The sequence below is a fragment of the Phoxinus phoxinus genome (assembly GCF_949152265.1).
Source record: "Phoxinus phoxinus genome assembly, chromosome: 14".
Taxonomy (NCBI): Eukaryota; Metazoa; Chordata; class Actinopteri; order Cypriniformes; family Leuciscidae; genus Phoxinus; species Phoxinus phoxinus.
The window spans coordinates 6,737,762-6,761,425 of record NC_136889.1 but is presented as its reverse complement, the minus strand read 5'-3'; the positions used below and the strand labels follow the sequence as shown (position 1 = coordinate 6,761,425).

General features: G+C 36.6%; 1 protein-coding gene across 1 annotated transcript; it reads right to left on the bottom strand.

The window, feature by feature from the left end:
* Window positions 1-1,485: 1,485 nt before the first annotated feature.
* On the bottom strand, window positions 1,486-22,243 carry LOC307010277 (uncharacterized protein). Its single transcript, XM_079634818.1, has 7 exons — window positions 21,773-22,243; window positions 13,758-13,807; window positions 13,546-13,644; window positions 13,322-13,429; window positions 13,087-13,240; window positions 12,819-12,985; window positions 1,486-12,726 (listed from the first exon to the last, which is right to left on the bottom strand). Exons 1-7 carry the CDS (start codon window positions 21,822-21,824, stop codon window positions 2,209-2,211), a joined length of 11,148 nt encoding a protein of 3,715 aa, XP_079490944.1. The 5' UTR covers window positions 21,825-22,243; the 3' UTR covers window positions 1,486-2,208.
* Window positions 22,244-23,664: the final 1,421 nt, after the last annotated feature.

Below are 23,664 nucleotides of genomic sequence, written 5' to 3'. Positions count from 1 at the left end.
CATTACACACTAACTAAATTAGAAAATTGCCTAATCATAATCAACCACCCCTTTAAAAAACAACAACCGCTGAACAGTGGGGAGTCTGGTGGCAAAAAAACAAAACAAAATCAACAGTGTCTATGGCACTGAGGGATTTGAAATGTTGCAAAAGCTACGCGGAGATCTGTTGTTTTTATTACTTAACAAGCAAGTAAGGTAGGTTATTTTATTGAGCAGATTGCCGTATAGTTCTCTAGAATTCATTGTAAAGCGTTATCTATTGTGAAGGGTCATTTCATTATGGTTGTAGCGCTGTGCTGAGATTTATTTTCAAGGAAGTAGGCCTACTGTATTAATATGTAAAGCTACAATTACGTCTTCAGCTAGTCAGCTTGAGATCCCTTTTCATCTAAATTGTTTATATCTCTTAAGCGTATAGTGAATGTTTTATCAGCAGTATAATAACCATATGCATCCGCAGATTCCGCACAGTCACGAAAAGCCGGAGCACAACCACAACAATGTTCATGTTCTCTGGGCCAAAGGTTATAGTGTAGGTACAGTAGGCCACCTTTTTATATGGTATAGCAGCCAAGTAGAAACAGCACACCAGAATCTGAAATACAGTATAGTAAATTTGTTTTTATGCAGGCTGATTCATTTTAAATGAGTATAATTATTATTTGTTTCAATGTGTACTTTTCATAGATTTTGTGTAAAACTCTGATTAGTAGGCTAAAGGGAAGCTGTGGAAAAAAGCATGAATGTTACCAAACATTTATTTAAATAAAATTTTTTTGCAGTACCAATCCAACTTGCTAATATTTAGAATTTTTCAAATCAAACGCGTTATCTATTTAGTGAACACTTGGGTATTTTTTCCCCTGCATAACTGTCCTATTTACATTTACTGAGTGAGAAACCACTCTATCTCCACCTCCAACATCCTCACACGCAATATAGCCTACTAGCCGAGACACCTTCTTTATGTGTACAGATGTGACGTAATGACGCAAAGACATGCTCGAATTCCTGCGGAAATCCACCAGTACAACATTATTACAAGCTTACCGTTTTGAATTGAGCTACAACAAGCAGACAGTTTTTAACACTGGCTAGTTATGTACTTGCTCAAAAATGTTACCCCAAAAAAGTTACGGACTGCAGCTTTAATGATCTTTAAAAAGTTCCTGAGAAAGTTGGCTGCAATATTATTCTAAATGTCAACAGATGTTTGTATCAGCCTTTTTTACTTGTCTTTGTGCATTATTCTAACTCTGTTTCTTGGCTTTACACTTATATTGATTGTAAATTATTGTATTATTATATTTTAAAATCAATTAGTGATACTAGGGATCAACATTTGCTATCAAAAATGGTAAAGGCAAGGTTATTTATCTCTCAGTCTGCTCAAATTTTTTGTGTGTTTTTTTTTGTGTTCACACACACTAAATCAGAGACGTGGAACATATTTTCACTTTTTTATTTTTTTATTTTGCAGTGACTAGTTTAAGTGTTTCTCTTACAACATTAATTTGATTTTTGACAATACATGTTAAAAGAAAAGTCATTGCTTATTGAGAAAATTATTGTATTTTGAAAATGTGCATACGGTATATTTTTCAAATCTATTGATTCCATCAAATGCTTTTGTCATAAGCTAACAAAGATAATGGATAGACAAATAAAACATTTACATAATTGTTTTCATTTATTGTCAAGGCTGCAGAAACACAGATTGTATATGCAATTTTATAGTTTTCTCAAAAAAGATAGCCTAACCTCAAAGAAACAAATGCCTCAATATGTGATACTGTCAACAGTCTTTAAAAGCTACACCAACTTTATTATTAATTTTATTTGTGAATATATCTATTTAAATGTTGTTTGCTTGAATATGACTGAGTTTGCACTGTAAACAATTTCCCAAAGATAACAGTTTTACAGTAAAGTGCACTGATAACCCACACATCAAATTATAATATAATAATTTTTGTTTCCTATTATTCATCGTTCATACATAATTCGTCCAGTGGATATAGTTGTTTTGTCTTAAGACTCTAAAGCTTAAAATCTTCACTAGCTAAACAATACTCTGTGATATGTTCATAAGTAAGTGTAATTTTACACAATTAGCATTACAATTCAGCTGGCTTGTATGATTATATAAGAGAACACTGAAACATACATTCAAAAGCATAAAATAAACTCAGCCATATATCATGTTCATTTCCCCTCATTCTCATCTGTAGAGGAATCCATATATCTTAGAGATGATGTTTCATAGCTCACTATTGTGACCTCTTCAGTTGTTGCTACACTGTCAAAAAACCTCATTTTCTCAGTGTGTACCGTGTCTCTCAGCCTACGAATCGAGGAAGCCGCATCATCAGAAATGGGTTCTGCAAAGTCTCCTTCAAATACACGTGTTCTCTGTGTCACAATTATTGTCTCTTTATCATCATGTAATGTTTCTTTCACAACATGCTTTTCCACCAATGTTTGCTTCCCACTTTGCACTCTGGTTTCCTCTACTGTCAACACTGAGTCTGAGTCTAGTGTTACTTGTAATGGTGAAGTGTGAATTCCATGGGTGTCTAGATTAGTAAAGATTGCAGCTTGCTGTGTGTCTGGTATAGCTTGAATGTTCGATGTGATGACATGAATTTCCCCTGACATCTGTTTCAGAGTGTCCACTGAGGCTGAGGACATATCTGATGAGAATGGGATGTTGACTTTTTCTGGCTGGTGAGGCTCCATTGATATCAGTTCACATCTGGCTGTGGAAGTTACAACGTTAGTTTGTACATCTTTGACCCCAATAGTGGCAGTTGGTTCAGCATATTTCACTTTAACTTTTGTAGGAGAGGTCTGTGACAGGCCAACATGTTCAGTGGTTACTGTGGAACTTATATCTGCAAAAGCTTCAGATGACCTTAGTGATAATGTTGGGCTGATGTTGTCCTCCACAGCCTCGCTGAACAAGCTCTTCTCAGGTTCCTCGTGTGCCTTGCTGGATTCTTTCTCTACATCATCAGACTTCTCAGCCTCTTCAGGTGGTTGGATTATTTGTTCCTTCTCGTCAGATTTTGTAGTTTTAGTTGGAGAAGAAAATGAGAACTTGAACCAGCTTCCTTTTTCAGTTTTTGTTTGTTCTTTGCTAACAGCTGATTTTTGATCCACTGAAGTCTCCAGATGTTTTTCACTTTCTTCAATCTTGGCGTCGACTAACTTATCACTTTCATCTGAGGACTGGCTGAATCCTAATTTTGGAAATTTAAATTTAAACTTTGATTTCTCCTGCGCTCCTTTGTCCTTATGTTCTGCCACTTCCTCAACTTTTTCTCCAGCCTCCTGATCCTGCTTGACAGATGGTTTGTCCATTTGTTCTTCCATTTCCTCTATTGTTGGAACATTAAATTCAACCTCAAAGCCACTGAGAACATCCTCAAGTCTAGGCATTGTAAATCTGGGTGACTTTCCAGGCCCTTGTGAATCATCTTTCGGTTGTGTTTTAGTGTCTGGGGTATTAGCAGTTATGGTTGTGTCATCCTCTCCATCCTGAGATTTTGTTCTTGAAATGCTAAACTTTGGCATTTTCATAGTAGGAAGTTTGAATTTACTCGGGGAGCCTTTGTCACCCTCCATTTTTTTTACAACAACCTCTGGAGGCTGTTCAGTGGTTTCTTTCATTTCACCCTCTTTGTCTATATCTTTGGAGACTTCTAATTGTAAAGGTTTGTCTTTAATATTTAGATCAGTTTTAGTGTCTGGAACATCTTTTCCTTCTGCTTCTTTTCCTTTTGCATCAGATGTTTTTTTAGGTGAAATTCCAAATCTTGGCATTTTAAAAGCAGGCATTTTGAATTTACTTGGAGAACCTGAAACAACAATGGTATCATCTTTCAACTCTGTCTCTACCTCTGTTTTTTCAAGGCTGGAACTTCCCTCTAAAGCCATGGCTACTTTTGGGAGACTTGCATCATCTGCTGCAATTTTAATTTCGGGTTCAGTGATCCCAATTTCAAGTGTTCCTGTTTTTACTTCTTTTGCAGTTACTATCACCTCGGGACCTTTTACTTTGGGTAATGAAATCCCAAATTTTGGAAGTTTAAATTTAGTTTCCTGTCCCTCTTGATTAATCTCTTTTGCTTTTGTGGTCATATCAATAGATGGGGTTTCAATCTCTGCAGTTTTGCATTTGATGTCATCTGATTGGTCCAATTTTGATGTTTCTATCTTATAATCTACTGAACTAACTTTAATTTCCTTGATGTCAGAATCAGGTGCATCACTAGAGACCTTTGGAGCGGAAAATCCAAATTTGGGTAATTTTATTTCTGGGAGTTTGAATTTTGTTGGAGAGCCAAATTGAGGACTTGTTATTTCAGTTTTTCCATCTCTCTCACTTTCTCCCATTTCTGCAGTGCCCTGTAGTGAAATGTCTGTTGTCATTTCACTGGCTTGCATATCCACTTCCACTATTCCTTTGGGTAACTTTAGCTCTTTCTTTTCTGTAGTTAGCACATCTCCTGACATTTTCACTTCTGTTTTTGTCAGAGCTTTCTTGAGCCCTTGGTCACTGTCAGGACCTTTAGTTGTTGGGAGAGCGATTCCAAATTTTGGAAGCTTAAATTTGCTTTTAAGCTCAATGGATGGATCTTCAACATTTACTGTTGGCTCTTTCATGTCAACACTTGCAACTTCTCCTGACATGTTAAACGTCTTATCGGGAAGGCTAACTTCATCAATGTCCACATTTGCCATAGGAATGTCCACTGTGTCCTTTGATGTTTTGGTTCCAAATTTGGGGAAATTGATTGTTGGAAGTTTAAATCTGGTTGGAGAGCTAAAAGTGTCCTTTTTCAAATCAGGCTGTTCTTCTGGTAATTTAATATCCACAGATTGCTCTGAAAAATCAACATTTCCCTGTGATGTGCCCATGTCAGGTTTGGGTAGACTCACATCAACTTCAGGAGCCTTTAGATCTTGTTTTGAAAATCCCAATTTGGGAAGTTTCACTTTCAGCCCTTTGGAGTCAACTTTATCTGTTTCCCCCTCAATTGTCACATTTTGAATTGCACCATCAGGTTGTTGTACATTCACTTTTTCTTCACATAGCAGGCCAGTCTCTGTGTTTATCTCTATCTCCTTTCCTTTTGACATACCAATTCCAAATTTTGGCAGCTTGAACTTACTCCCTGTCCCATCAATGTCCATCTCTTTGACCTTAATGTCCACATTAACAGTAGGCCCCTTAATATCCATGTTTGTTTCTGTGTCAGTGGTTTGTACCTCTATTGTTTCAGAGAAACTGATTTCAGGTTTTTTGATATCTACTTCAGCTGCTGCTATATCAGATGTGGACTTTGGATATTTGATTCCAAACTTTGGGAGGTTGATTGAGGGCAGGTTATATTTTGTATGAGTTGGATCTTCTTGTTTTTTCATTTCATCAGTGAAGATAATTTCTGCATCTTGGTCTTTAACAGGTATGTTGCCCTCTTGCATAGACATATTTGCCTTTGGTTGACTTGCATGATCCACATCATGCCCCTTAATATCTGGCTTTGAAAAACCAAATTTTGGAAGTGAAAAGCTTGGCTTCTTCAATTTCACATCGAGCCCTTTCAAGTCAACTTCAAGTATATTTTCCTCGCCTTCAATGGATATGTCTTGAACGTCAACATCAGGTTGGGGTAGTATTACCTTACCTTCTGCTAGATGAACATCAGTTTCTCTTATTGTGGTTTTTGGTATTTTTCCTGACACCTTGATGTCTGGTTCATGAGCAGTAATTTCTATTCCTTTAATGTCCTTATCTGCCGATGGTAAACTTGCTGTACCTTTTGAACTTTTGACTCCAAATTTTGGCAGGTTAACTTCTGGCAGTTTATATTTGGTTGGGGAACTAACAATTGTTAGATCTTTCTGTTCAGCTTCCCTTCCCGAAAATGTAACTTCTGCTGTTTGCTCTTTTACAGGTACATTACCCTCTGGTATGGAAACTTCAACCTTTTCAACACTGACATCAACTTCTGGAGTTGCAGTGTTTGGTTTAGAAAATCCAAACTTAGGAAATGAAAAACTTGGTCTCTTCGCTTTTACTTGCAGTCCTTTGGAATCAACCTCAGGCATATCTGCACTCTTTTCAACTTCGGATTCATTTTTGGGTGGCTGTTCTTCTAGTTTGACGTCAGGTTTAGAAATATCACTTTTTATATTTGTTCCCCCTAGTTCTGAATCAGTTACATTAATGTCTAATGATCCTTTTTGTGATTTAGCACCAAATTTCGGGAAGCTGAATGAAGGTAGTTTAAACTTTGTTGGAGATCCAAAAAATGTTGAACCCTTTTGCTCAGGCTCCATTGACACTTCAATGTCCATATTTGCTTCTTCTAGGCCCAAACTGCCTTCTGATATGGGGATATCAGTTTTTTGGATGCTTGCATCAACCTCAGGGGATTTTATTTCTGCTTTTGAAACCCCAAATTCAGGTAATGTCTTTATCTGTACATCTAAGCCTTTAAAATCATGTCCTGGTGGGTGAATTTTCCCCTCGGTTGTTATCTCTGTTTTTTTTAGATCAATTTCTTCAGCTATATCCTCTGTCTTTGATGCACTTAAATCAAACCCTTTTACTTTAGGAAGGTCAAAACCAAATGTTGGCATCTTCAGCTCTCCCCCCTGTCCTCCAAGTTCAGCATCTTCGACCTTTAAGTCCACACTTACAGATTGAACCTCTGTGGCTAGATGAGGTCCCTTTATATCAGCTGATGGGGCTTCACCTGATATTTTTATTTGTGTATATTGACCGCTCATTTCAGGTTCTTTAACAGCTATATCTACATCTGGCATTGTTTTCTCTTCCTTCATAGCTTGTCCTCCAGTCTTTGGGAGGTTGATTGAGGGGAGTTTAAATGTTGTTGTGGCACCAAAAGTTGTTGTATCTTTTTGCTGAGCCTCAAAATTTAACACTGTGATGTTCATACTTTGTTCTTTTATTTTCACATCACCTTCTGGTTTAGATGTATCAACTTGTGCAAGATTGACATCAGTGTCTGGGGTCTTGATATCGGGTTTAGAAAATCCGAATTTAGGAAATGAAAAGCCACTTCTTTTCATTTTTATACCTGGGTCTTTTAAATCAACTTCTTGATCTTTTTTGCTTTCTGTTTTAGCTTGTGGTACTTCAGTTCCAGCTGACAGTTCCCCGAGTTTTGTCTCTGGTAAAGAAATATCAACTTCTGCCTTTGATGTTATGGCCTCTGTATGTGACATGGTGTATTGATCTCCAGTATCTAGCTTTGGCTGATCAACACTGATTGAGGGTTTCTTCAGCTCTTGACTGGGCACATTAAAGTCAATTTTTACATCTGACGCTTCTACTGGTGTAAATATATCTTCAGCCTCCAAAGTAATTTCCTCACCCCTCAAATCTGTTATTTCAGATTTTACTTTGGAAGATGAACTTCCGAATTTGGGTAGCTTGAAAGAAGGAAGTTTGAATTTGAATGGTGACCCTCCAGTGGTTGAATAATCTTTTAAGTCAGACTCAAGATTCACATCCACTTCACCAACTGCCATAGATGTATCACCTCTCTCAACATTAATCTCTGGATCTTTAATGTCTTGTTTAGAAAATGCATGCTCTGAGCTTGGCTCTTTTGGCTTTTTCATCGTTACCTCCATTTTCAAAGAAGCCTCAGGTATGTCTGCTTTTCCCTCAGCACTCTCAATGTCATCTTTCAGTGTAGCCTCTGGTTGTTCTACATCTGTTCTTGATGTGCCCTTTTTAAATTCTGGTCCCTTTAGCTTTGGAAATGAAAATTCAAATTTGGGCATCATAAATCTACTCCCTTGACCTCCAGGATCGGTGTCTTGAATCTTAATTTCAGCATCTACTGGTAGGGTTTCAAAAATAGATTTTGATGGTTCTATTTCTTTATCTTGTGATGCAACTGTTGATGTTGCCTTTATTTCTGACTGTGCATCATCACCAGCTTTTGCAGTAGATTCTTCTCCAGTCTTTGAAATGGAAATGTCATATTTAGGGAGAGAAATTGTTGGAAGCTTAAATTTAGATGGAGAACCAGAAGCACTTTTGTTTTTCAACTGGACTTCAACCTCTGGAGCAGGAATCGTCACCTCAGTCTCTTTGATCTCAGTGTCTGGCACAGATTCTCCTTCTTTTTGAAGACCGGTGTTAGCATCAGGGATCTTTGTGTCAGATTTGGAAAAGCCAAATTTTGGAAATGAAATTTTACGTTTTTTAAGTTTTTCTTTTTCTTTAGCCTCTGGTATGAATACATCTACTGTACCTAAAGGAACTTCGACTCCCATCTCAAGTTTCTCGGCTTGCACTTTCGAATCTTCTATAGTTACTTTTTGATCAAGACCATGACCTACAAGGCTCACGTTAACCTCTGGTTTAGAAAATGCACAGTTTGGAGACAATATCTTTTCTTTTTCAAAGTGTGCATCAAAACCCTTTTCTACCTCTGGTATAGATACATCCACTTCAGGTTTTGAAACACTGAGAATAATTTGTGGGGTTTTGATTTCAGGTAATGATGGCAGTTCTCCAGTCAGTTTAGCTTCTGGCACTTTTATTTCCATGGTGGGTTCATCTGTGGTGACTTCAGGCATTTGATTGTCAAAGACTGCATCTGTTGGTTTTGGAAATAAGACACCAAATTTAATTGTGGGAAGTATACTTTTTGTTGGAGATCTTGGACCTTTCTCTGCCTGGTCAGATTCTGCATTTAATTTTTGGGTGTCTATAATTGATTCTTCTTTGTCCATACTATCAGCTGGCTTACAGGCTTCAACCTTTGGAAGGCTAATGCCATATTCTGGCAGTGTAACTGTAACCTCGTCTACACTAACAGATTGACCTTCTGTAGTCACAAAATAATCCTTGACATCACCTGATGGGGCACCATCTTTGAGTTTCATGCTTATTTGTGTTTCTGGAAGGCTTACATCAGGTTCTTCAACATCTATATCTACAAAGGGCATGTCTTTCACTACCTTGGTAGATTTCCCACCAAATTTTGGAAAGTTGATAGAGGGGAGTTTAAACTTTACTGGTGTACCACCAGTTGTTAGATCTTTATGTTCCGCATCATCCTTTGAAATTGTGAAATTCATATCCGTCTCTTTTAAATCCAAAGAAACTTCTGGAATGGATAAATCAACCTGTGGAAGACTGACATCAATGTCTGCAGCTTTGATGTCTGGTTTTGAAAACTCAACAGCTGGAATTTCTTCAATATCACGGTCATTCAGACTAGGATCAACCTTTGGTTTAGAAAATGAAATATCTTTAGATGATTTTATTTCTTTTGTCTGAAAATCATCAACTTTTGGAATGCAAATACCTTTGATTTCTGTTTTTCCCTCGGGTAGAGACAAATCAACTTCAGGTTTGGATACACTGAGAGTCATCTCCAAGCCTTTTTTGTCAGATAGATCTGTAGATTCTACAGATAATTTAGTTTCTGGCAATTTAACATCCTTTGTAGTTTCATTTGTGTGGACTTCAGGCATTTGAATTTCCGCCCCAGCATCGGTTGTCTTTGGAAATGAAACTCCAAATTTGGGAAGTTTAATTGTGGGAAGTCTAAATTTTGTGTGAGAATCTGTTGAATCCTTGAACTCAGCTTCTACGTCTGTGGTCTTACTTTCAACGTCTATTTCTATCTCATCTGCACCTTGTAAAGAACCCTGTGCAGTTGGAAGAGTTATTTCAGCATCAGATACTTTTGTCTCTGATTTAGAGAATCCAAATTTGGGAAATGATATTTTCCTTTTCTTCATTTTAGACTCTGTTTCTTTTTTTTCAGCTTGTGGCAGTATAGATGGCTCCAATTCGGTTTTTCCAATAACCTTTATGATAGATTTTTTAGATTCCTCTGGTAACAGACCAGCTTCTTCTGTTTTCTCTTTTGGCAATGAGACACCAAAATTGATCATTCTAAATCCACTCTCTTCTCGAGTATCCTCTGCAGCCTCAACCTTCTTGTCAACTTTCCCAACTCTTTCAGGTGTTGATAGCCCAGTTTCCTCCTGCTTTGATTTCCCCTCTGTCTTGGGGATTTTCATTTTTGGAACAGAAACATCTATGCTTGGCATTTTTAATTTATTCAAATTTTGGTCTGTTTCTGAACTATATGCTTTGGGATCAGTCTCAGATGTTCTTTTCTCAGATTTTAATGCAATCTCTATTACCGGTATGTATTCTTCCACTGTAGCATCCTCTTTCGTAGTGACTTCAGTTGTTCCTTTCATTGATTTACCTCCAATTTTTGGCATTTTAAATTTAGGCATCTTCATTTTATGTGGAGAGGAATCTGTGTCTTTGCTTTTGACTTCAGCCTTCAGTTCTCCTTCAACATCTTGTTTTGAGGTTTCCTTAATGCTAGTGCAAACATCATGATGGAGCATTTGACCACCCTCTATATCATGTGCTTTTTTAGTTATATGCTCAGGTGTACAACTTTCACCTTTTTGAGATTTTTTGAATGTTGCTTCTTCAGAAGATTTTTTGATGGCTACATGGTCTTCATCGATAGATATTTTTGGGTCAGTCTTCATCTCCTTGATTGCATCACGATCACTTTTTGATGATGTATCCTTTTTTGGTAATTCAATCGTGATTCCTGGGAAGTGAATGTCAGGTGTCTTGATCCCAAAACTAGGCATGCATATCTTTGCTTTCTTTGATTTCTTTTCATGTCCTTTTCTGTCAGCTTTGATATCGGTATCAGTATTGTCTTTCACTGCCTCATCTTGTGTGTCTGCATCTTTAGCTACTTTGATTTTTAGCAATTGAACTGATTGTTCAATGGCTTCCATTCCGGGTATTTCAATGTCTTCACGTTTTGGAAGTTTGAATTTGACATCTGGGGAAGTACTTGTCGTATCCCTCACTAACATTTTGCCAGATTTGGGTTTGTGGTCTGCTGGCTTAATTTTAGTTTGGTCTGTTTTACTCTCTGTTACACTTGTTTCATAAATATGAAATTGTTCACTTTTAGGTAATAAGATGCCTTGATCCTTTGAAGCAACAGGAGAAGGTCTCTGTTCTTCTTTATCCATTGTGTCAGGTAACTTAATGTTTATTTCTGTGCTCATGCTTGAAAGTTTACTAGGGGATCCTTTAGGTGTTATGCCAATCTTGTCTGATTTTATTGTGATCTCTCTTTGTACAAGGACTCCTGTGATGTCTCTCTCGGGTAATTTAAAGGCAGGGAATTTTAATACTGCTTCCTTTACATCCTCAACATTAAACACTGGTTTTTCTGCTTTTGAGATATTTATTATCTTCTCAATTTTTTGTTCTTTAATTTTAGGAGACTTAAGCTTAGTTTTTGATCGTTTGTCCTCCATGCCAGGAATCTCAATTTCCTCTCGTTTCAGGAGAGGCACTTTGTTTGGGTCTCTTTGCCTCATAGTTATTGAGTCTTCGTGGTTGAATTCAGAGAGATCCATCTTAGGTAGTTTAAAGTTTGATTCCAAATTTTCTTTTTTTGTTTCTTCGGTGTCAGCAACCTTAGTACTCTTCCCACTTTTGTCCACTTCCAGAGCATGTGATTTTGGCTGGGATATAACTGGTGTTGAAGTGATTGGTTTCTTTGTGTCCATGACCGTTGAAGACACATCTTGTTTTGTTTGAATCTCAAAAGTGAAAGTGTCTGATTCTAGTCTGTTTACCGTGTTTGCAAAGGGACTCTTTGATGAGGCTCTGTCTGCCATTGGTCCCCTGGTTCGAATCCCATAACTTTCTGTTTCTAGGATGTTTCTTTCTTTCTTTTCCTTGTCACTGCCAATTCTTGGTGATTTGCTTATTGGTCCTACATCTGGCATGTCAAGAGAAACATCAACTTTAGTTATATCCATGTTAATTTCTCCTGATTTTTGGGTCTTCTCTACAATTTCTTTATTTATTGGTTTGCTATCAGAATCAACTTGATGTCCAACTGCTTCAATTTGTGATATTACATTAGGACTGTCCATAATATTGTCGAATGCTGATGTATCCAAAGTTCGCATCCCACTTGTGGAGGATTTTAATTGGCTCTCTGTTTCATATTTATCCTTTCCTGGAATGCTAACCTTCAGTTCTGATATCTCTCGCCTTTCTTTGTCATCCTCTCTAAGAGCAACTGTAATATCAGTAGTATTTAAAGTAGTGTCCAAACTGATGAGCTCAACTTTATGTAGCGATTCAGTCGCTGGCAAAGTCGGGAATGTATATTCATTCCGTGTTTTAGTTGAGTCAGTATTTTCAGCTTCATTCAAGATTTTTGGGCTCTCTAACACATTCGTCCCTGGCACTTGCTCTACGGCTATATTCATAATAATTTGGTTGTCCAAGACCTCCATATTGTCTGTTGTTGGTACCACTTCATTTTCTTGGGTTTCTTCAACAGACTTGCTCCTGCAGTCTGCCATCCTCATCTTAAGTTTCATTTTGTGTATCTTTTTCTTCTCTTTTTCATCTGGGGATTTTAATGGAGACTTAATGGGAGATTCTGTGTCACTCGTTGGAGGACTTATCTCTAATTTTCTCTGTTCTTCTGCTTCTGATGTGCTGTGCGATCTCTTAAAATTTGCCCTGCGACCTTTGCTGAAGGTGGGGAATTTGGGCCATGAGATGCGATCATGTTGTTTTTTCATCTTTCTTCGACCTCTCATTTCTGGTCCTCCTCCTTCCTCTTCTCGTTCAGCCTCCTCACCCTGTAAACATTGATGAAGCAATGATCAATGACATCTCTAAAGAAGCTTTGTAGTATTCTGTAATTGAATATAATGGACAGTATGATAATTACAATGGTTATATCTGGCCTCATTGTCTCAGCATCTTCCTGGGTTCTTGGAGGTGGTTTGCGTTTTAGACAGAATGCCACTTTATATGGTTGAGCATGCTCAAGAATCTGGAGGGCGTCCTCATATGACACATTATCAAAGTATACTGTAGCACTAAGAATCTGATCACCTGAAAGGCCAGATGGAAGGACACAAATGAGGATGCAAGGAAAATAATTATCTGTATTCTAGCCTAAGAAATGTTCTGTAATGTGCTATATGACATCTCACCTTCTTTCACACTTAGATTCTTTGAGGCAGGTGACTCTGGTTTTACTTCCTTGATGAAGATGCCATCCTTTCCCCCTCCACTTACAACCAAACCCTCAGCACAGACTTCTTTGTCCGTTTTCACTATCATTTCTGACTGATCATTTTGCATGTCCTGCAACAAAAAGCAAAGTCATTCAGAAATCTTTCTAATCATCTGTATTCTTCACAAGAGAGAAATTTAGGCATGTCTGACCTCTGTTTGATTCATCTTGGCAGAACGCTTGTCAAACAGTGAGCCAAAACCAATCCTTTTGCTTTTCTTGGAACTCTTGGTGGGTGAGTCATAAAAGTCACCTTCAGCCTGGCAAAATAGTTAGTATGTAATCTATTATATAGTGTAATAGTTAGATCAGATACAGCATTATGAAATTCTAAATTTGGATTATCATACATAGCATTGTGTAAAATAGCAGTCACCTGTTTTTCGTATTTTTCTGTGGTGGGGAATTCCTCAACAGGAGAGGAACCCTGAGGACGAGGTCTTTCCTCCTCTAAAACTTCAGGCTCCTCACATGTCTGTTACATTAAAGATACCAATTAAAGATTGTTCAAACAATCAACCAGTTTAAAATAGAAAGATAAAAAGATACATGTATTTGCTGAATCTTCTGTACTTGAGTGATACTCACTAAATCATCATCTGTGTCTGGTTCTGGACCCTTCAGCCTTCGCCCTTCACCTGTTATGATGAAAAATGCAGAATAAGCCCTTTGTAATGCTTCTGCACACATGACTAAATTTAAAGAATCCGTCCTAAATGCCAAGAGCCTGCTGGTCATCAGTGCCATCTATACCGACCTATTTAACAGATTAACTGATTGGAGAGTCAATAAGGGGTTTATTTTGATGGACCAACATTTTTGTATCTGCAGAATTGCAAGGCAAGTCTAAAGCAAGATTTTTGTATGCAAGATTTCCTGGTAGATATTCCCACAGGATCCAGATAGTCTACCTAAGCTTCTGTTGCTTCCTGTAAAGTGAGGCACTGTATTGATCTGAATGGGTTGGCTTACACTGTCAGCAATAAGGACAACATAGAAACATGGGCTTCGATTGATCCAAAAAAGAACAATGAAACTAATATTGATATATAATATCTGGAAATGTGGTATTATTAAAAGAATAATGATTAAATAAAATAAAATAAATAAAACTTTTACGGCATGAAGAAATAATTTTTCAAATGGTTGTATGTATTTAACAATATTATACAATAGACCATTTAAATATTGCTTATACCAGCAGCAAGAATACTCTCATGACCTCCTTTCTTCTGAGAAAGCCATTCATTTCCAGTTTCCCATAACACAATGCACTTAAAATAAAAGGATCAGTACATAAACATTTTCCATGAGCCTCACTCTGCGCAGACTATTAACCTGCAGTTTCCAGCAAGCACTTATCCAGGCATCAGGTCTAGATGGCATTAAAGCACACTAGAGATTTATGTACAGTATGTGCATGCCATGTAGCACATATGAATAGTATGATTACACTAGCAGATTGTTCATATCTTTTCACAGTTTCTAAGAATCAGACACTCCTAAACTTGGGAAATGCACCAATGACAGATGGGGGAAAAAATGCTAAATACAAATGACCAACTATGCGCAGTTAATTAATAGACTTATTAAAGGGAGGAGAACAATCTTCCCATATCCTTTGTGGATGTCAAAGGCTTTGTGAACAATCCAAATCAATGGTTTTAAACTGTCACTCTGTCATTAGGCAGGTTACTTAACACACCCTTATCTCAAAAATTAAAAACAAATTACGCAAGTTTTATGCGAACCAAAATTAGGCTGTTTAAACTCTGTTTAACCACAGGTAAAGCCATTTTATACTTGTAAGAGGTTTAGCACCACTTCTGCTTCCCTGGGATATAAAACCCGGCTCTTTCGTGATAACTGAATGGTACAGTGAGAAATAAATAAGCCCAAATGATATGCAAGACAAGAGAAGCCATTCATTAAACGGGTCACATGTGTTCATCCAATCAATGATGTTGGCAAAACCAATGGTTTAAGTAAACCGATGTGTGTACAGTAGGAGAGATCAGGGATGATTGTATTTAAGTGAGGTTTTGGTTTAACATTTATGATGAACGGCATAGCTGTGGTTTTGATGTTCGATATGTCATGGTGCAGATCAACAAGTTTCAACAAAGTTTTTATTCTTGCTGCTATTGTAGTTAAACAGGCTTAAGATGTTTTGTTCAGTTTTATAATATCTGCCCAGAACCAACACAGTGAATGAAACAAGATTAAACAACAGGCCTTTGTATCTTTTGTGTTCTTTGTCCCTGACTGTTTGCTCCCCACCCGTGTCAGGTTGGGTAGTATTGGGAACTTACTTTTAAATTGTAACATATTTAGATATAAGTTTAGCATGTGCAGAATGATGATGCATCAGCCAATGTGTTATTATAGGGGGAAAAAAACATTTGCTTAAAGTTATATAGCCCAAAATATGAAAAGAGGGGTAAGGTGTCATTAATGTAAAGTGTCATTCATGTACTGTACTATTGTATTTAAAATTTTATTTTGACACTTTAGCTGATAATAATTAAATAACCGATGACAGAAAAAGCAGAATCCCAGTAAAATAGATTTATCTGAAAAGTAGAATTATACTATGACTTACATACAGGCATGAATATATACTTATTTAATTGCCCATAATTTAATTGAAGATATGGGTTACACTTTATTTTAAGGGGTCCTTATACAGTGTAATTACATTTGAATAATATTAATTAACTACATTTATAGGGTCAGGATTAGGATTATGTTTGGTTTAGGGTTAGTTGAATGTAATTATGCAGAATTTATAGCAATTAATATAGAAACTACATGTAACATAACAAAGTCTTACCAAGATATGTCATAATAGCGATGCAAATTTAACGATTTCACTCAACTAATCTATAGATTGTAATGAAATCAAAGATGTCTGAAATGTACATCTAATTCATGGAAATGCTGAATAATAATACCCGTTGGTTAAAATAAGGTTACAATAATTATTAAATCAAGAAAATAATAACACTAGTAGTAAAAACATGCCACCTGGGGCCTAATGTGCCAATTCTAAGAATAGAAATTATACATTTTACTCCACAAATCTAAATAATCCCTCATTGACAAATAAACACACAAAAAAACTTGAAATTAAATGAAAATAAATATATATCACTATTTTCCAGAGACACAAAATTTACCTCAAAACTGTTTCGGCAAATGAAATCTTACAAATGTTGATATTCAGATGAAATGACAAAAAGAAAAGGAGGCGCTGTGTGTAATAATTATGAATAATACAATACATAATTTCCTTTCAAAGGCCATTGTCCATCATTAATACACTTGTACAGTATGTATAATGTAAGCTATTTAAAATGCAAATCAACACCAAAATGTGTTGAAATCATCTCTTATGCTTCAGAAATATCCATTTTCTATTTGGATTACAAATAAAATATGTGAGCTCTGCTGGTGTTGTGAAATCAGTTTAAGCTTGTGACTAAAGGTTCAGGTACTAATCACACCGTATTGCCATTAACATGCTTACTGTTACTGACATATCTTGACGTACAAACACTAAAGACAATCCATGTGCCAACATGAAAATAGCTTAAAATAGGTTAATAATATTAAGTTTGTACCTACCTGATCTGTGGTTTACTTGGAGGAATATATATTTTAGATAGTAATTCACTTAGAGCACAGCATGAATTGACAGGACTGTCTGTGGGTATAGTTTTAGTAGAGAAGATGAAGGGCCCTGCCCTTTTTTTAAAGGTATGACACAACCTTGTTTCAGGGCTGTGGTCCTGCTAATGCTATTGTGCTGAGGAACAAACATGTGAATGTGTTGCACTGCTTGCACACGTTCACAAATGTGAGCCCTTGAGATTTTTAGTGATTTTTCTAAGCAAAGAATTGTATTTGAGGGTGTTTATGTCCCTCTGTTCTCCGATGAATGTTGTCTATTTGTTTAGTTTAAATTTGAGTCGTATGAAATAGTTATGACATTAGTGTACAATGAGATGTGAATGCAGAATGAAGACAAGATCTCGTGCAGTTTAGGGATATTGCACTGTGCTTTAGTCACACAATGAGTAAATAAACAGTAAGAGCTTAAAGAATGGATCAGTTTACTCAATGCGAAGCAAGCTGTCAATCTCATAATGACAGTATGTCTCTCTCTCTCATTAAATATTTGAACCATATTTATTTGATCTGGACATGAGTGTCACTGAATTGAATTGTCTGAGAAATTCAGTTAGTAAATTCATCACGTAGTTACTCCCTAATCAAATATTTGCTCATTGGCTGCTGCTCTAAAAGTGATAAGAATGTGTTTTATGCAAGTGACCAAGCCAAACTATTTAATAGTATATTATTTGTGACTATATGAAATCCTCTAATACTACTGATAAACATAAGAAAAATATGTAAATTCCCAATTGCGAGTTATGGTCAAAATTGCGTGATATAAACTCACAATTGTAAGAAATTCCCAAATTGTGATTTTTTTTATCTCACAATTCAGACTTTTTTCAGAATTGTGAGATACAAACTCACAATTGCTAGAAAAATTCACAATTCTGAATTTATTTCTTGAATTGCGACTTCATTTTTCAGAATTGAGACTTTATATCAAAATTTTGACCATAATAACTCACAATTGACCCTTCGCAGGGAGCTTGATTGACAGGTGATCTGACCAATCATACTTCACCATCCGCCATTTTGTCCGACAAAGCAGTCAGGAAAATTAGTAGATTAACATGGGAGGATTTGAACTTGAGAAACGGAGTGTACTGACGCCTTTCCGCGGTTAAAACAACATTCCTTCTTATGTTCATTCATGTTTATTTGCTATAAATGAACTAGAAGGAAGAGATGATCGGTTCACGAGCAGCTTTAACTGAGGCGACACAGCGATCTGACAGACACATTAAAAAGCCATAAAACGGTATTGATTGTTTAAATTTCTTTTAAATCATGACCAAATTTGAAAGGTGAGACTTTGTTTTTCAGTTGACTTTCAGTTATCAAAAGTAACTGAAAGTAACCTGGTCTGTACAGTCTGTCAGCGTGTTGTCAGTGTCCTCTCTGCTCCACGATGTATTTTTCACTGCGTGAGAACATGGAGTGGCGTGTGAGCGGCGTAGCTTGTCGGACATAGCAACAGTAACTAAGGGGGGCGGGTCTTTGCGAACGGTCAATTGCGTTTATCACACAATTCTGAGAGATAAAGTCTCAGAGTGTCAGACTTTTTCTTTCTCCGAATTGTGAGATATAAACCTGCAATTGCGAGTTATCAAGTAAGAATTGCAAGATGTCAATTCCCAACTGCGAGTTATAAAGTCAAATTGTGAGATGTAAACTCGCAATTGCGAGATAAAATTATAATTTTTTTATTCTGTGACGAAACAAGCTTCCATAGAACCTTTTAGAGATGGTCGCTATGAAATGTGGTTGAATGGAAAAGAGCTGCATGAAATTTCTTGAAAAATTCTGTTTCACCGTAATAATAACAGTATAGCCTACAAATTTGGAGCAACAGGTGAGTAAATCATTGAATTTTCATATTTAGGTGACCTATTTATTATTAGTAAAGTACTTATCATATGCATGCTTAATAATTTATGATTAATTTTATTTATAAAATGCAATATTAAGTCCAAAGGTCTAAACCTTTTACACACCCCCTTTACTGAAACAAGTATTGTAAATGCTGTAGTATGTTTCACATTTCATGATATTACAACAAGATTAACTTTACAAACCCTGGAATTTCCCAACTACTGATCCTGTATGTTTGCACATCACCCATGACCAAGATTACAGGCATTAGGTTGTTTTCTGCTCCTGTGGCCATATGGGCCCAGCTCTGCTCCTTCGGCTCACTAATGTGCTTAATTAGCTGCTCAGCAAGTTACAGGGAGCAGGAACATCAATTCTGCCCTGCGCTCATAACATCCTACACAAGACTCTTTCAGTCAAGTGGGAAAGACTTGTTTGTATTCAAAATATAATTGAATTATAGGGCCGGAGAGGGAAAATAAACTGAAAACGGAATTGGATTTTCTTCCATATTAAGAGAACATGGGACCAATTTACCTCATGTTTCCAATCAATGCGGAACATTAATTGATACATTTATGTGCCAATGAGATAATGGCTTTAGATTGATGGGTTAAAGATAGAGTTCTTCCGGAAATAAGTTCTGTCATCACTTACTCACCCTCATGTCATTACAAACTCGTATGTTTAATAAATAATAAGACATTTTCAAAAATACAAATCCGCCATATAATGAAAGTCAATGTGGAATGGACCCTGTTAACTTACAAAATATCTTGAATCATACAGGTTTGGAATGACATGAGGTTGAATAAACGATGACTGAATTTTCCCAATAAATATCTCACAATATGGTAAAAAAGTAAAACAAGAAAAAACAAGTCATGATTATATCGTCATATTATCAGTTCAGACATACAAAACCAATTTATTTAGTTTATGTTCGATTTCAATGTTCAGCCGATCACACTAACCACGAAATATGGAAACTCTCTCAAATTCATCATTTATTCATTGGCAGGAGGTCATTAGTGAGATGCTGATAGTTATGATTTATTTTAGGAGTGGACTCCAGTGCGCATAATCAATAATTATTTTATGGACTGCTGATGCACTAATCTTTGTAGAGCTTCTCTATAAATATGCTTTTTTTTTTTTTACAGTAAAATTGCTACTAATAACTAAATTTAGTATACTGTAATGTCTTGTTAAATATATATATATATATATAGCTGCTGGCCAATGAATGCACTAATATATGTATAAAGTCAAAACAAATAAGTTTTTTGATTGAATTTTGATTTATCTTATATCAATTTACACACTTTGAGAATCTGAGCATAAAGCCAAACCCATCTGTCACAGGACAGACTTTATTTGGGTGAAAACTTCATTTTGACTAAATAATGTGTACAGCTGTAGAATAATTTACCTTTTAAGTACTGACAAGATATCCTTGCAATGTACTCATCTTAGTGCGATCATAATTCAATCACTCAGATAGCACGCACAGATTGTGTGTTAATGTTCAACATCATGGAAAAGCTCCAGAATGAATCTGACATTGCAAAATCATATCTGTATAAAACCAGAGCACAAAAACATTCTTGGTTGTATATCTAGTAATTAAGCTGTCATGCAGCTGTTGAATTGTGAGATGTATTGGTTGCTCATTGCACCCTGTAAGATCACTTAAATAGCTGTTGTCTCATTTGGGTCATCTAGGTCTGTTTGTATGTTTCCAGAGCTTGAAGTTTAACTGAAGGTCAAAGGAAAAAACTACAGATAAATCTGCTAGTTGAACTGGATAGGACATGTTGACCAAATAACTTAGAGTGGTTTGGTTAACAGGCTAATTGGATTTCAAAGTCTTTGTAACAAAGCCAAAAAGAGCAGTTACTGTAAATGACACAACCAAAGACTGTTATAGAAAACATTAAAAAAGATACATAAGATGCACATATGCCAAATGACCACTGTGTGTGTGTGTGTGTGTGTGTGTGTGTGTGTGTGTGTGTGTGTGTGTGTGTGTGTGTGTGTGTGTGTGTGTGTGTGTGTGTGTGTGTGTGTGTGTGTGTGTGTGTGTGTGTGTGTGTGTGTGTGTGTGTGTGTGTGTGTGTGTGTGTTAGCTCCCTGATTGCTTGTGAATTTGAAATATTCTATTTATTTTAGAATTGTTTACTTATATAATGGATATTATATTATTGTATATATATATATATAACTTGTATATAATTGTATATATATATATATATATTGTTATAACTAACAAATATAATTATATATAAAATTCTCTCCTAAGAATAAAATATTGTATAAAATATATGTGTGTGTGTGTGTGCTCCCTATTTTAGAATTGTATATACCTATATATCATAGCCTATATGTAATTATATTTTATTAAATATATGTATTTATTTATCAATTTATGCATTATGCCTTTTTTATTAATATACTATGAAAAAATCTATGAATTTAAATAAATATTCTATATAAAAATATATATGTGATACATAAAGTATATATACACACATAGTTTATATATCTATATACATACATACACACATTCAAATAAAACAGCACTTTAAAAATATATAAATATATATATTACTGTAGAAATACACAAAAATGAGACCTCAAGCTTTCGTACGCCCTTATAAAGAACACAATCCAAATTCAGCAATTCTTAAACGCTCTGAAATCATGCTCAATATTGTAAACAAACACACTGCAGATGCTGTTGATAAAATACTGCATAACTCTGTTGACACACCCACGGCCACATAGCCACGCCCCCTTTACTGCAGACACACCCAATCACACACAGTGCAGCGTCATCTCAGCAGAGAAATGCAGTGATGCTTGTAAACAAGCACAGCACTAGTGTCCCACTAACACACACATCCATAGTCCAACTGCAGCATTATATTGTCCTGCCACCAGAGGTGCTGAGTGCGGAGATAAAAATAGCACAGAGCAGGCAGAATGAGACAGAGCGAGAGAGAGAAGAAAAGCTAAAGAGACAGAGCAAAATAAAGAGTGATGCCCACCCGTGGCTGACGCATGCCAGTTGGGAAATGCCAGGTGAAAACAGTCACACATGATGGCTGTCTTCTGCGGATCTTGATCTGCTTTCTGGTGATGTCCTGTTTCGGGCAGCCTCACTCTCTTCCTCCGAGTCTAAAGAACCTGCTTCTGTTTTCCTCTCAGTCAGTCACTCCAGATACAAGGACAAAATAAAGAATCGGTGAATGATAAAGTCAGTCTGACTTGGTATGCGAGGGATGGACGGAGAAAGATGTCTTGCTCCATCCACACAAGTTTGTCTCAGGAGTGAAGCTGCACACTCTCTAACACGCTAAAACGATTAAAGGGGGTATGGCTGACTTGGGACGGGAGGGGGGCTGGTCTAAACAACACAAATCCCTCCTTCTAAGCATCCCACTCCACCCCCCTGGTCACTTTGACCAGTCACTGCAGAGACGCTCTGGACCGTCCACCAGCTTATTGGTTCACCGCGCAAGAAAAACATTCCAGCTTTATAGACATGCGGCAGAGATGCGTAATTGGATTTGACACCACACAGTACATGTTTTCATGTGTGATGGGTGACAGAAGGGGAACTGAGGACGCTGTCTGTCAGGTGACTGTGTTTAAGAGCAGCTGTTTACCTGAGCTGTCTGCTGACAAACTTGATATGTATGATGTGTAGTTTTGGCTGATATAGTGTTGTGAGACGTGTTTGTGGGAATGTCTTCCCTTGTTTCTGCACGACTCCGTCTTTCTGAGAATGGCCATTAAGACCATGGCTAAATTATTTATCATTTCATGTCTAAAAATAAAAAAATGATCTCAGAAAGACTGTGACGTCAACCTGAGACCATCGCGCCGGATCGCCACACTCATAATTTGTGGCCTTTGTGGATCTAAATCAAATCAGTTAAAAGAAAAATGTAGATTTTTTTTTCCCACCTCATGGGACAGAAAAATCACAAATAAGAGCTCTCCAATATCTCATCTTAGGTATTTTCAGTATCTAAGAAGTTTTTCTTAGGCAGTTATATTTGACATTGCCGCAGTCTCCTGTTTCTCTGATTTTTTTTGCCCTGAGAAACCTAATAATCTCAAATGCGTCTCCTCTGGACTTTCAGAAGAGATCTCAATAATAGCTACTATTACGTGCATTGAAATAAACTCTTAGGAATCAGATTGATTGCTCAGTCTGACTGAAAGCCCCTCAATCAATCTAATTGAGCTCGATCCAAATTAAATTTTGATTGGATTGAAGGGGGTGGTGTAGACCTGAAATAATCCAATCTAAAGAAAAAAATTAATTATATAAATGCTTGAATCCGACTATTTTCTCAGTCAGATTCAAAAATACCTTGCGTAGTGCCTTGCATATAAGATATGTTAACATACATTTTACATCTTAAAGTATGTTTATTTACTTCTCACGTCTGACGAACTGGTCATTGGAAGAGACTGAATATTTACAGTACTATATATTTGCTAAAAAGCTCTTGACATTTTTGCTCGAGGGACATTATCACGGTGCCTTTCTCCATGCATGCACATGTAAACGAATATGTGAAACGGATTGCAACAGAATATTCAGAATCCGAAATCAGATTGGATTCATTCCAATTGAGGGAGATTAGTGCATACCTCAAACTGTGTTGTAATTGGCTAAAATAGCAAAGTCTGACATCAAAAGTCAGAGATCTCAATAGTTGAATGTAATCTGGACGTATTACATCTGCCATGTTGTCATTATCACGTGACCTACCAGCATCCGTTACGTCGCTTCTCCTCCATTCATAAATCCTCTCCCGTGGCCTCATGGGATAGTAAAGTCCATCGAATGCGCACTTCAGAATCTCGCCGGAAGTAGTAGGTCATCCGGAGATTTTTTGCCTTCTGTTTTTCGAATACTAGCCTA

Excerpts from the sequence above, each read along its gene's own strand:
- LOC307010277 (XM_079634818.1), bottom strand. The coding sequence starts at position 21,824 with ATGTGTGACTGTTTTCACCTGGCATTTCCCAACTGGCATGCGTCAGCC. Across the intron at positions 12,986-13,086 it reads GAATCTAAGTGTGAAAGAAG|GTGATCAGATTCTTAGTGCT; the intron begins GTGAGATGTCAT and ends CTGGCCTTTCAG. Across the intron at positions 12,727-12,818 it reads TGAGGCCAGATATAACCATT|GGTGAGGAGGCTGAACGAGA; the intron begins GTAATTATCATA and ends CAATGTTTACAG.